The sequence below is a fragment of the Asparagus officinalis genome, chromosome 4, assembly GCF_001876935.1.
Source record: "Asparagus officinalis chromosome 4, Aspof.V1, whole genome shotgun sequence".
NCBI classification, from domain to species: domain Eukaryota; kingdom Viridiplantae; phylum Streptophyta; class Magnoliopsida; order Asparagales; family Asparagaceae; genus Asparagus; species Asparagus officinalis.
Window position 1 is genome coordinate 42,086,135 of NC_033797.1, and position 14,777 is coordinate 42,100,911.

Consider the following 14,777-nt stretch of genomic DNA (forward strand, 5'->3'; position numbering starts at 1 on the left):
CAGTCCCGCCAATAATGCAAGCCACGACAACATATGAAATTCTCTCCATCTTCAAACACGCATTTGGTGCTGAGAAATAGTCCAAAAATCATGGGGTTTTTTTTAAAATTCAGATACGCTTATACACCAACATTTTACATTGTAATAAGCGTTCAGTAAAAACCAAACAGTCAAATATAAATTATCATTACACGTCAAATACTATATTAGTCTGCAGAAGGCATGCTTCCCTGGATCTGTCTTAAAATAACCAAATGAAACTCCCAGGCTCGGATCTACTAACCAACTAGAGCGTAAGAATAACACACATCGGAACGGCATAAAGAACATAGTAGATATTGAAAAGCAATTAAGCAGCCGCTTTTTCTTTGGATTCTGAAGAAAGCTTCCAAGGGCACTTCCAACAGAAACCAGTTTTTTTAAGTAGAACAGAACCAGCAAGCCTACGATGCAGACCGGCTGTTACATCCTCCGAAGATCAAAGCATCCTATCATTCGAGGTCCTCTATCGTATGATGTCTCCGCGAGCTATATAGCAAAAGAGGAGCATCACATCCTAAACTCGAGTCGTAAAGCTCAAGAAGAGGCCAGCTTCATTCGCAACATACACCAAAAGGTACCAAGCAAGCATCAGATTAAGACATCTCAGCTCCTCCACAGCAGGGGAGAGCATATAGGGGGGGATTTCTTTGTCGAACTTTAAAAGAGATTGAGAGGGATAGGGGGCCCTGTTTAAGATTTAAAGGTTACGGAAGAAGAAAGTATGTGATCCTTACCCCCAAAGGTTCACTCTTTGGGTTGATACAGATGATACCTAACATAGCTATCCTGCTTACCTTCCAAGCAAAAACCACGGTCACCCCCCACCATCCATCCACATCTCTGATACATTTCTACTCTTCCGAGCCGTAAGATGTCAGTCCATTAGTACTTCTCAAATCATAACTCTCGTGATATCGCCAACAAATTTCACGATATGGGTTCATGCCAAATGCCTGCAAATTTCTCAAGCTCAGCATTACCTGAATCGTCCTGCGGCTACCTACTCCAAGAACTAAAGGCAAGGAGCTGCTAGGCCAAAATAAGGCAAAATAAAGTTGATTATATACCTTCTCGTGTATGTTCTGTTAACCTTCTTCTATGTTTTGAAACAGCTGATATGGGATGAAGTTGGACAAGATCAGCTCGAACGAGACAGGATTCTCCTTGAATTAGAACAAGAGTGTGTACAAGTGTATAAGAGAAAGGTTGACAGTGCGAATATCTACAGAATCCGCTTACATCAAGCACTGGCGGATGCAGAAGCTGAGTTCACTAACCTTCTCCTCTCACTAGGAGAAAGATCATTCACAGGCCGGGTAAGTTTTACTGATCTATGATATGCCTTAACCGAATGTAACGTAACATACAAATAAAAGTTTTCCTTTATAACGAACAGCCTGAGAAAGTCACAGGAACACTAAGAGAGCAGCTGGAATTGATCACTCCTGCCCTTCAAGAGATGCAGATGATTAAACAAGAAAGGCTGACCCTGTTTCGGGACATTCAGACTCAAATGCAAAAGATCACTTCAGAGATAGCAGGTAACTCAGGATGCAGTAACATAGTGCTGAATGAAAATGATCTCTCACTCAAAAAACTCGCGGAGTTCCAGAATGAGCTTCAACAACTTCATAGTGAAAAGGTACCCCTTATGTAAACACGATGAAACTAGAAGATATCCAACAAAATGCTAATCTCATTATTTCACCTTTTTCTTCTTGGATGAATGAAAGAGTGATAGACTCCAGAAAGTGGAAGCATACATTAAATATGTTCATGAACTTTCTGCAACAATGGGGATGGATTCTTCCCAGATTATAACTAGTCTAGATCCAAGCCTCAATAGTCAAGATGGAGAGAAAACAAGGAACATAAGTGATGCTATCTTAGACAGGCTAAAAAACACAGTGGAACAACTCAAAGAGGAGAAGCAAAAGAGAACAGAAAAGGTAATTTTCCTAGATGTAGTCACAATTGTTTTCCTTCTGATATGTTGCTTATAAGGAACGAGGATACGGTATAATCAACTGTGCAGGGTGCTCACATCATTCATAAAGTTCCAAGTCCCAAATCCATTCAGATATAAAAACAAGGATATTATTAAAGATATATATTACATGGTCAAATTACATCCATAAAAATATATATATATAACATTGTGTTAGTGAATATATCACCAAGTCCAAGTTAGGCACATAAATAATACAACACGATCACCATTTACTATTCTGCATTACAAGATAACTTTGCTCTTGGTAATGACTAATGGCATTTCTGTATCAATGCTGGTGGAAGAGATTCAGAAGATAAATGCATCACATTCTCTTGAACACATAAGTTAGCAAAACAAAATATCCACAACAGCTAACAAAAGACGTGCTTCTCACTTCATTCAGAACTCTGATACGAGTTTCAATTAACCTTGTGCTTCACCAAAAAGGATTGACGTCATAGCCCCAGTACAAATTTGACAAATAAGTAAAATCACAACTTACTCCATTATGAGTGCTATATGTTGGGATTTGATGTGTAGATAAATACATACTAAATTACTAATTCCCTTTGAGTCATCCAAACCTGAAGCAAACCGAAAATATTTGAGTTATCAGGTCACCATTGTCAGTCCAGACCTCATTTCATGGTCATGTGCTGAATATATAGGATGATCCAAGGTACCCCCAATACCTCGTCTAGGCTCCCGTACCCATGTTTTACACGTGTTCGACTCCCACACTCCTTGGACACTTCTTACATACCCCTTAAATATGCATGCATTTATTCGGACCAAATTGACTAATAAATGTTTCAGTTTAAAACACCCATCATACGCTACTTGGATATATATCTTACACTTCATGTCCACTTTCAGCAACTCACCGTATGCGGATTGAGTTTGTTTCAACATACACCCAGTTTTGAGATATGATTTTAAAGGGTTATGTAGGCATCTAGTTAAAAAATGAGCCGTTTTCCAATTTATAATCTACTTTAATAAATGAAACATAAAAATGTTTTGGGAAATTTACTTTTCATAACATGTGAATGACAATACAAAAAATGGTCCCATATAAATTATTAACTTCAATACGTGTGTGCATTGAGCTAAATGCTTTATCGCAACATATAATTTGATTAATGTGGAAATAAAGATCAGATGTTCACTCAATAAGAGCAACAAGCTAATTTAGACAGTTATATTCAGAAAGTGGCAAGTACACACCAGAAATAATTAACAAAATATAGTTTGGTCCAGCTATCCGGTACCCACTGAAGAAAAAAAAGATTGTCCAGGGAAACAATTCTAATTGATTTCAAATCCAGTAGCAACTAGTGATGTGCACAAAGTTTCATGATATTGTATTACATTCTTCTCTAAGTTTATGAGCAATAAATCTACAGAAAGCGAAAAAAAAAAATTTAACCACATATTTGCAGCTTCACAGGCTTTGGAAGACCTTGACAAACTTGTGGAATCTCATGGACACACCTCTCGAGGACCAAAAACCATTCGCTCACCTCACAATGTTTGCATCATCACCTTCAGGGTGTGAAATATCCAGCCCCAGAAGCCTTACCCTTGATATAATTTACCAGGTAAAACGCACTCATAACCAACTGGAGCATTCCAGAAGTTATACAGCGTTCGAGATTTTACATTAAAGTCTCTAGACTATTTCTCCACCTTAACATCATAGATCTGCTTTGGAGCATAATATAGGTTGAGGTGGAAGTTGGAAGATTAGATCAACTAAAAGCAAGCAAAATGAAAGAGCTCTTTCTAAGTAAACAAATAGAACTAGATGAGATCAGCAAGAAGTCACATATGGCAACTGCTTCACAGGCAGAGATGGATAATATACTAAACCTCATCACGTCTGGTGAGCCTTGAGCTTAACATTCTACAGCATGAAATAAATTTCTTATGGTTTTTGTCAGTATTAGCTTAAATCTATCATATTGTGAAATTAGTCGCTTAAATCATTGAAATTGCTATTTGGTCCTTCAATTCTTAAGTCATTTTGAAATTCGTTCCTCAAATCATTGAAATTGCTATTAGGTTCGCCAATTGTTTACTTGTTTTGAAATTAGTATCTCCAATCATGAGTATAAATAATAATCAGAGGGATGAGAATTGAGGGACCTAATAGTCCACAATAATAGATTTTACTTAGTAATCCCTCTAATTTCATAATACCTTAAGAATTAGGGGATCTATAACAATTTCAATGATTTGAGGGACTAATTTCAAAATAACTAAAAAAATGAGAGACTTCATAGCAATTTCAATGATTTGAGGGCTAATTCCAAAATATGAAAGATTTTGGGGACTAATGTCAAAAAAATTCTAATAATAGTCATATGAATTAAATCTCGTCTGTACTCCTGAAGGACAAATTGACCATGAGGATCTACTCAACAGAATAGAAGAGCATATATTGAAAGCAAAAGAGGAAGCCTACAGCCGGAAGGATATAATGGAGAAGGTAGAAAAATGGTTGATATCGTGCAATGAAGAACGATGGTTGGAAGAGTACAGTCAGGTGTTTCCTAATTTTAATCTATTTCGACAGAACTTCCAGCACTGAAATTTACCCCCCAAAAAAAATTCACACACTTTATGTAATTAATCTTTTTTTGTTACAGGATCAGAACCGTTATTCAGTTAGCCGAGGTGGTCACAGGAACTTGAAACGAGCAGAACGTGCAAGAATAACAATCAATAAAATTCCAGGTACGAACTTGATGATGACAGCCAGTAGTGACCACAAATAAACTAATCAAAGATAGTAATAAACTAACAAAATTTAATGCAGCTTCGGTTGAATTGCTTATGGCAAAGACTAAGGCCTGGGAAAATGAAAGAAATAAAGTTTTCTTGTACGATCAGGTAAGGTATCTTCTACATGTTCTTTTAATTAACAGCTAGCATGAATGTCGTGTCTACTTTATATAATATCTTTTATCTCTCAAAAAGTAGTAGTATATCTATATCCAACATACATGCCAAACTGACATGACAAGAACATCAACAAGCAAACATTAGTGTATGTGCAAGTGCATTTAAGCTTGTGTTGTCTATCTCATGAGCATAAAAAGAATGCTCTGCATTCATCCATAAGTTATTAGGTGGATATTTGCTGTGACTAGTGAATTTTGATGACTATCCTGGAGGAAGTAATAGAACATAGAAGTTGGGAAGATGGGACGCTATAGCAAAACTAGACCCAGGTTCAATTGTCCTGGGTTCGCGGTGGAAAATAACCTAATTCACAACCTTCAGTGACCCATTAAAGTACAAACTATTTAAAATTTTAAAAAGAAAATAACTCTGTTTCAAAGGAATAAACAACAAAAAACATGAGAAATTAAAGAGATAAAGTATTGCATACCTTAATTGCAACATGATTTTCAAGGTTCTTTTACCATTTCTGATATCAACTAGCATATTTCTTAAATTTGACACTAGCAACATCTCCACTTCCTACATTTAAGAACTGAACCTAAAATGTACTATGCACCGCGGAATACCGCATGAGCAATAACCCCTCATACCCCATTAGTGGAGTACCACGCTCCTGTACCCCTCCCGTGAACCCAAAAAGAACCGGGTTCCGTGCAACTATGCAATAAAATATCAAGATTATAACAACGAGGCAAACTAGCCAAAAGCAAAAAGATACAGAAGAAAGAATACAGAAATTGTCATCATCATCAAGAGCAGAAGATGAAAACTCCTTCCCATTTTTCTTTGGCTATGACTTAGTGTCGGTCTGATGTTTACACCTAAAAGTTTCACAGGGAAAACTGGTGAGAGTATTACTGCTACTGGACCATAGAATTTTCTGGTGAAACTAACATAACTCAAAAGCAGAAGACAAGAACTCTTATCCCTTTCTATGGCCAAATTGACTTAGTTAGGGTTGACCTGAGGTTTACACCCAAAAGAACACATGCGCAAGACGCAATGCAATGTGTGCAATCAAGTGGAGGGAGGCACAAAATAGAATTCATGAGCCAATGACTTTACAGTAACTAAATAATTATGATAATAAAACATAAAATGGAATCACGATGCCAACACGAGTCCTGTGAATAAAAACTGAGAAACAAGCTCTACAAAAGAAGAAGTATTTTGTATGAAAAAATATTGAAATGCATAATTAGCTTTCTTGTTTCTAGTTTTCTACTATATACAACGCACCACTAACCAAAGTTGCGTACCGAAGAATCCAAATTTTCTAAGTGGCAAGTTGTGTACCAGAATTCGTAGCGTGACCCGCTATGTACCGTATATTGTGTAACTATGGATCAGAGAATATTCCGTGAAACTAACATAACACAAAAGCATCAACAAGAAGTAATTGCGCAAGAGAGACAGCATAAACATGATGAAGCATTAACCAGTTCTAAATTATTCTCAAAATTCAAAAACTTTTGCCATTGGTCTTCATCATAGAGAAAGATATCCATCTTGTAGATGATTTCAGAACACAGAAGCAATTTCTGAAGTAGAAGCACTGAATTAGCTCTAACTGCATCTCTGTTCAACTTTGAACTCTTGATAAATTTTATGTAATTCTAGACATATAAAGCATAAGTAGGAGTTATTAGGTTGTTAATTACAGAGGACAGTTGCACAGATGGTTTTGTAATTCCTATACTAGTTAGCAGTTTGAGAATCTCTTCAGTTAGCAGCTTAAATATGGAAGTCCCATGCACAAAGAAACATAGGAAAAATAGACCCATTGGAGTTGTACAGAGGGTTGTAGGATCATATTGATGCCAAAGAGAGTTCCACCTTTTTCGCTCTTCAGCAAAACGGATTTTTGTTTGAGGGGATGCATTCTATACATGTTAACGAGTCTGGCACCTTGTAACTCTTTGAGGCTACCATATATGCTTAATAAGAAAAGGATTTCAGCCATCAAACAAGGTGTAGGAAAATATGCAGTGACAGACACTTCTAACCTTTATTTATTTATAGAACCATTTATTTATTTATTTATTTATTTTTCTTTTCTTTTCTTTTCTTTTGTTTTCTTTTTTTTCATTATCTTGATAGTTAATAAAAATTTCACTATGTAAAAGAGTATGTATTTTAGAGATCATCATAATTTCCAATGGAAAAAAATTGTGTTATTCTGTTTTTCAAGAAGAAATTCAACATATTATTGCAGCCAGATATAGGATCTTCAATGTTCTTTTAGATCTAATATGATTTGAATAAGATTTCAATTTGACACGAAATATGCTGATCAGAATTTGAACCTGCTCTAATGAATATCAAGGTTTTAAATGTCGGTTATCGGGGATTGATAGCGGAAATCGGGGATAAGTAGTATTTATCAGAGTAATATACTAGCAAATAATAAACAAACATAAGCTTGAAAAATAATATAATGTTAGTCAAAATGGAATAATAAACTAGCAAATAATAAGATAACATCAAGAATGAAGAACCATCTACGCATCTACATAATTATTGTTTAATCATGAGATTCATAAACTAACTTACTAAGTTGATATTTAGTAGTTATGAGCCATTATAAATATCCATAAACAAACATAAGCTAATCTCCAATCAACCAAGTTCCAAAAGCAACAAATAGTTCATAATTTGTAAACATTCAAAGAGCAAATCCAAAAGAAAGTAAAAGCTCACAAATCCTACTTATCGGCCGATAAAGCCGATATTTAGAGCCTACTTATCGGCCGATAAGTACCTTTATCGCCGATTACTCGCCGATAAACCTCAAAAAACAATAACCGACTAAAAATCCTACTTATCCTAGCGGAAAACTCCCAAATCCGATAACTCGGCGATAATATCGGATTATCGGCCGATATTTAAAACCATGCTAATGATAAATGAGAAGATTGCGTGAAAAGAAAAGAAATTGATTGTAGGGGAGGTCAGAAACATCAAACCAATATGCCAGAAATTATTGTTTAAAATCATCGCTTTTCCCCGAATTATTGTTTGAAATGATAGCTAAGAATTCCAGAAACTAAGAACTTCACTGTGAATGTGGTCCGCAAAGTGAATAAAAATATTTTTAATAAATATTATAGCTTATGTGGGTGGATTTGCTTTTCTTATGTGAAATACTTTCATCGACTAACCTTCTGATTATACAGGTTCCTCTTTTGGCAATGCTAGAAGAATATATCTTGTTAAGGAAAGAAAAGGAGGATGAGAAGTACAGGCAAAGGGTAAGTTCTAATTTTACCCACCAAAAAGGTGAAGCTAGAAACGCAAACAGAAGGAATATCAGGTGATAACTAAACAAGAAGTTACAATTTTTCCAACATTTGCCAATAGAACATTGTTTTGGTACAGGAAAGAAAACGGATACAAGGTCAGGTCACAGCTGAGCGGGAAAGTTTGTTTGGTTCAAGGCCAAACACAAGCGCTTGCCGCCCGTTAACTAGAAACTTAAACGGAAGTTTTAGCAGCTCTTCTCCTATAAATAAGACACCATCAATGGGAACTCAGGAGCTCAGATCAAATACTTTCACAGCTCAAGTAACAACTGTCAATAGGGTTAAGAAGACAAAGATGCACAAGATGCCAATGCGTCAAGTATACAATTCACATCTCAGAGCAGAAACAGAATCAGTAATTTCATTCACACTTTCAGGCCCATCATCTCCTTGAATGTTTCATCAAAGGGAATATTTCGTCTTGGTTTACGTTATTTTTGCATGGACGATTGAAAATATCCCAAATGCTTTAAGAAACATCCCCAGGTTGATGATTTATGGTTAAATTACCTGTCATGATATCATAAAGAACTGAAAACAGACCTCAGCTATTGCATAAGAAAATTGTTGTAAATAAAACAACTACTTCATGAATGACTCTGTCCGATGTTATACTGCATGTACCTTTTGCTCATAGGCATAGATATCTACTATTATGTGGATGGTACTAGTCCTTTTCTGGCAGTGGATGAGATAAGCGCCACTTTTGATGAGTCAATCCATGCTTGTTGTGATATAAAACCTGACAAGACACAATTCCAGCAGGTTACAGTCAATGCACTAAATGGGCAGTTTATTAGCATATGAAGCGTGATAAACTCATAGTTGAAAAATCTGATTGCTGAAGAATTGTCCTTTCACACATCTCTACAAACACTGAAATATGCTGACAAATAGATGTACAATTAACAAAAACTAGGTTATAAAAAGTGCAGACAGAACTTATGACATGATCAGTACTCCATAGGTATGATCAAGATTTTGCAGATAAAATTTAATTTCTCCATCAAGTTTTTCGTCTAACTATAATAATTAATCAAGCAGATGGTCAAGTGCCCCACTAACAGATAAACATGGCATTTCTTTCCATGTAGGTACGTACCTCCTAGATTGAAAATAATTCATTCAGAACTAAATGTTTAACAATCATCAGGTTATGCATATAATATCACAAAACTAGTACACAAGCACACATATCAAATGTCAATGATCTAACAAATTTAATTCAATATTGCACTAGTTTAGAGTTACTTATGTTTTTTTTTATGGAGATGACCCCAACGAGGGAACCTAGCCTCTTTTAAGGGATTAACCTTTGAAGACATGGAAACCATTGAGCACCGTAAATCTCAATGATAAGAATTCCAGGTGATTTACCTTTTAAATACAGTTTTTACCTTAAGTAATCCCATGCTTATGTGATTGCAACCGTAATCATTTTAGCTTAACTGATCCTTCCAAACATAACCTATACGCTAGACAGTTCAGCCTCAACTGATCCTTCAAACATAACAATCTGTGCTACATTTTGCAGTTTAACAATCATATTCTATTGCTTTGTCAGTGTTAATACAAAACTAGCATTGAAAATAATGATTTCAAGACCATATATAGAGACTCATTGGCCCTTGCACCTTACAGTGTGTTTGGCTAGAAGTAGCTGCAATTGCAAGTGCATTTGCAAATCATGCAACTCCACTTCCTGCTATTGCAAATGAGAACAGTAACTTCCTTATTCTTAAGCCAGTTTTTTCATTTTTAACAACAAAAGACCAAACAGATGTCTAGAAACTTGAATGTAGTGGAACCCCACGAAACTATAACTACTTCTAACCAAACACACCCTTAGTTGAGAAGGACAAAATTCCTAGCTCTAACTAATTCACTATTTATGAACATTCCGGGAAACAGCAGATATTACCATGCTTCAGTATGTCATTGATCTTTAGAACGAAAAAAGTAAACAGGTAGAAAAAGGATTACATTCTGTAAAAACTCGAAATAAAGATGAGACTTACAAAATATTGAGTAATACCCTCCCATGAATAAATTAATTCTTAAAACATAAATAAGATTAAGTATCTAAAAAGGTACTCAAGAAACATTCTTCTCCATATTCAAAAGTTCTCAAACACGATATGAAGTTCAAAAAAAATCAAGTCATGCATGAGAAAGTCAAGCTGTCATGTTACAAAAGCTAGCGTGCAACTCACAATTTTTTGATCATCTCCTCCACTACACAAGTATTCATCATTTGGTGCGATTGCGACCTGTAGTGATTACTCAAGCCAATAAGTGTGACACAATAATGAAAAATAATCAACAAACACAAATGCAAATAGTAAATAGATTCCCAGAGCAATAAGGAAAAAGAGTGACAGCTCACAGTATTAACAGATCTTGTATGGCTGATTAAATGCCTTACACAAGGCATGCCTAGGGTAACATCCCACATCGCAATGCTGCACACAGACACCGTTATTAGCTTTAAGACCAGAAACTAGAGAAAAGAGACAGCAGTTACCTGCCATCGCCACTTGCAGTAACCAATACAGGCTCCGTGTGAAGCCACCGAGCATCATTTACACCCTGATCACCCGCGTCGACATGACTGTAGCACAAATGTAAGATATTGTACATAAGGTAGTGAATATTTCTTTTTAGTACTTTTCTATGTTTAGTATAAATATACTTGTTCACTTATTCATATAATGCATGTTATTAATTAGGATTTTAACTTAATAAGAATTTTCGTTCATTTAGAAGTATTTATTATAGCCTAATAATGAAGAAAATCTTTCTATTCTAGTAAATACATAATTATATACTAGGAAGGACACAATTTCTTGGCTTAAGTTATATAAGTTTATAATTCAATAAAATAGCATACATATTAATGAAAATTCTGATTTCTTGGAATAGAGAGTAGTCCACTTCTAGTTTTGGATTGTGTGACGCAATCTTGGGCATGAAAAGCTTATGAATCTTCTTGCCTTATCTTTCTTCCTTCGTCTCTCTAATTTCTTGTTGTGGTCTCAATTCTCAAGCCCTAAATCATCTCCAAATTTTTCGGCAACAAGAATACATATGGCTAAACAACCAAATTGATATTTAAAAAAGACCCATTTTACCGCTTTGTTATTTTAAATATCTCCGATGACGTTTTGGTATTTAAAGTGAGTCACATAGGTCTAAAATGTCATCGGCGTTAATTTCTCCCGGCGGGAAAATTTATTACTAACCCCGGCCTCTTAAAGTTTGTATTTTACACCCTTCTTGACCTTCTTCTTCCCAAATTCAAATTCTTTTACCAATCCCTCCTTCAACCTCTCTTTCTCTCTAATCAATGGAGTCTCCTCCTCCTTCAACCTCTCATCAGTATGAATGTAAACATCTAATTTCTGCTTTGCTTTAAAAAGCAAGCAGCAATTGAGCGATGGCTTCAATAGTGAGGGGTGTGTCCAAGCCCACTAAAGAAAAGGGCATCACAAATTTTGTCAGAGATCTCAAAGATGAAAGCTATTTGAAATGCCTTCCTGACGGGAATCCACTGTAAACAAAAATCCACAATATTGGAGCAACCCTTGTTCAAGTTGATAAATTTGGAAACAAGTACTATGAGAAACTGTAGAACACTCAAAATGGACGACACAGGTGGGTAGAGTATGCAGAGAATGGACGCTATAATGCTCCCCAAGTGCCTCCTGAGCGGCATGGTTGGTTGCACTTCATCACAGACCACACTGGCGATGAGCTTCTAATACTGAAACCGCAGAGGTACAGAGTGGAGCACAAGCAGAACTTCGCTGGAGAAGGCAAGCAGTACATCTACCACTCGAAGGGTCACACTCTGAACCCTGGGCAAAAAGACTGGACTGGATACCTGCCACAGCAACCCACCAAAACCTCAAAGATTCATTCTTGTTGTGAGATATGCTGATGACTCATCGAAGACCTTTGTTCTCAATGTAACCATTTAGGCATTTACTGTAGTCTCTTTTCAGGCTGTCATGCTCATTCAATAAGTGGGATTTGATTTGATGTTCTGGAAACAGTATTATGTACCTTTCAAGTCCAGTCCATCAAAAATGGATGATATTCGCACTCTTTTGTTTTAATAAGGATCCTGTGGAATTGACTGTCTAAGAAATTGCAAAAAAGCCCATTCAATCCCACATTACCTTCCAGAGCTGCTTATCCTCTTCACCTCGCTCAACCCTCTTGTAGGTCTGAACCAATCAACAACCCTCATGCAACTGCCTCTCATAAATTCTAACACCCTTCTCCTCCTCCGCCTCCATGGTCACAAGCCCAGTAACCATAACGTCCTCCTCCTTGATAAATTTTGACACAACCTCCACCAACTTAACCTCCCCCTTCTCCTCTTGATGAGAGAGACTCCATTGATGAGAGAGAAAGTGAGGAAGAAGGACGGAAGGCTAAAAGAAATTTGAATTTGGGAAGAAGACTAGGGAGTGGGAATAAAGTTTCCCATAAAAAAAATAACACCGATGATAATTTGGCCCTATGCATTAACCTAAACCCACTTTAAATACCCAAATATCATCGGAGATATTTTAAATACCAACGCGGCAAAATGAGTCTTTTTTAATACCAATTTGGTAGTTTACTGCTTTTACAACACACAAGCGTGTGCAGGTTGAATACCAAATAATACTCAGCTACAATATAAATAAAGTAATTTGTTGCTCTCCTGATAACAGTTTTTGGCGTCATAACAAACTAATAGGCACCATATATCCTAAAGGAGCTAACATATAATATTTTATGTATTGTTACTGCTTGTAAAAGAGTATAAAGTAATATGTCAGAAAGATGAATAACGTCAACAGCTTGAAATATACAGCACTACAGCTGGTTATTTGTCTACCACAAGAGATGCAGAAAATAACAATAAAACCGATCAAGCTAATGTATTCAGTTTGGATTGCATAATGGAGAACCCATAAGTAATTTTTGCTGCCCGCTATCTTCAGTACAAAAGCAACTTTAAAAGCAAAAAAAACACAGTTCAGAGTGAATTGAACAAATCACTAAAATAGCAACCCCAAGAAAGAAAAAACAGATTTCCAGATAGAAAAACTTATACAACAAAATATACAATAACTCAAAAGTATTAAATTTACAGTTTTTTCTAGAATGTTAGGATTTCCATAGATAAAAAATTAAATCAGCCGATGTTTAAAAGGCAAGACTTACCCAGGAAGTTGACCTGCATGTTCCGCGGTAGGCATTTGCTTCCCATGGCTTAAGCAATGCAAAGGTCTGAAGAAATGTGTGTCAGTGACATGAGAAGATTTCTTCAGGGGAATCTGATGGCGATTTGTTGGCATTATCCGTGTATCCCATACCAGGCTACTATTTGAAGTGCTAGAGACGCTAAAGTAGGTTCCACATCCACTAAATGAAACTGACGTCACCTGTATAAATACAGAACAAAGTTTCTGCTATTAGGAGCCCCAACTGCAAACAAGTTGTAGCCTTAGTTACCAGCAAGGATGCAAAATAACTGGTCTGAAGCAGATGCTATGATTCTAGCTGGCACTAACCCAGCTTACTAGCAAAAACATTGAGCTCCTACCCCCCAGAAAGCAGAGTCTGACAAATTTTAGACCCAGACCCTATGGGTCCACTAGGAGGAGAGACAGTGATTGAACGGGAAGCACAGATACTGCAGCAAGAGGGAGAAAACAAGAGGGCTAAGTCATAGGAACACAATAAAAATCAGTTTACAGCTCTCCTTTTCCCCCCCATCTTTCCCTGCTGCTTCCGTTCGTTCTTCACCAGGACCTCCTTGAGGCCCTGAGGAGACAAAAGGACTATGTAATGGAATTATGGGAACAAATGAAAAGTAGGTTACCAGTTCCCCTCTCCTTTCCTTTAGTTCTTCCTTTCTTTCTTTTCAGTGTCTCATTGAGGTGAAGCAACCACTAAAAGAAGAAGAAAGCTGCTTCTAAAGGAAATTATCAATATTTACACGTTTAGAAATAGGCAGTATAGCCGTTTAGGTCAATTATCAAAATGAAGGCCAAACAATTTTTGATGATGTTTAAAATAGGATACACTGAAAAGCAAACCAAACCATAGAAATTATCTATGTTTCACAATCATTAATGTGGGATTAAACACATGGAAATAAAATTACATGACATGATTTAGAAACGTAAGAAAAAGAACAATGGTTTGAGGTCAAACCCCATTCCTAAGCTACAAAGGTATCTGGAGTCACCAAATGAAGGAAAAACAGAATAAGTATAAGGGGATCATCAACTAAAGTCATCCGTACTGAAGAGCATTTTACCTCGTAATCAGATCCAATGGAGAGATAGTTAATTGCACCACATGTTCGAATATCAAATAAGCCAACAGTTCCATCTCCAGAACCTAGCCATTGAAAGGTGTCCAAGAAGCTCATGACAATACTTAATAAAATAAATGACAAAATGACC

At 36.3% G+C, this 14,777-nt stretch overlaps 2 protein-coding genes and 1 pseudogene across 7 annotated transcripts in view; 2 read left to right on the top strand and 1 right to left on the bottom strand.

The window, feature by feature from the left end:
* On the top strand, positions 25-8,724 carry LOC109837293 (65-kDa microtubule-associated protein 8). 3 transcript variants are annotated; one of them, XM_020405478.1, is made up of 11 exons: positions 25-1,060; positions 1,155-1,358; positions 1,439-1,684; positions 1,776-1,991; positions 3,478-3,636; positions 3,761-3,920; positions 4,432-4,583; positions 4,687-4,774; positions 4,857-4,930; positions 8,182-8,318; positions 8,384-8,610. In XM_020405478.1, the coding sequence occupies exons 1-11, from the start codon at positions 977-979 to the stop codon at positions 8,469-8,471; spliced, it is 1,608 nt and encodes a 535-aa protein (XP_020261067.1). In that variant the 5' UTR covers positions 25-976; the 3' UTR covers positions 8,472-8,610. The 3 variants fall into 3 exon arrangements, with proteins under 3 accessions (XP_020261067.1, XP_020261066.1, XP_020261068.1); XM_020405477.1 differs by having other exon boundaries at positions 46-1,060; positions 8,182-8,256; positions 8,384-8,724; XM_020405479.1 differs by lacking the exon at positions 25-1,060 and having other exon boundaries at positions 1,256-1,358; positions 1,455-1,684; positions 8,182-8,256; positions 8,384-8,724.
* The window catches only part of LOC109837292, a 35,659-nt gene continuing 29,623 nt past the window's right edge, over positions 8,742-14,777 (bottom strand). For 2 of the 4 annotated variants that reach the window (XM_020405473.1, XM_020405476.1), the window contains exons 14-19: positions 14,630-14,712; positions 13,528-13,748; positions 10,832-10,918; positions 10,694-10,769; positions 10,521-10,577; positions 8,793-9,049 (exon numbers count right to left, since the gene is read on the bottom strand). In XM_020405473.1, the coding sequence (XP_020261062.1) occupies positions 8,975-9,049; positions 10,521-10,577; positions 10,694-10,769; positions 10,832-10,918; positions 13,528-13,748; positions 14,630-14,712 (599 nt within the window). In that variant the 3' untranslated portion in view covers positions 8,793-8,974. Of the gene's footprint in view, positions 9,050-10,520; positions 10,578-10,693; positions 10,770-10,831; positions 10,919-13,527; positions 13,749-14,629; positions 14,713-14,777 lie in introns of all 4 variants that reach the window. The other 2 variants (XM_020405475.1, XM_020405474.1) reach the window with 2 other exon arrangements.
* LOC109836141 lies at positions 11,744-12,247 on the top strand (annotated as a pseudogene).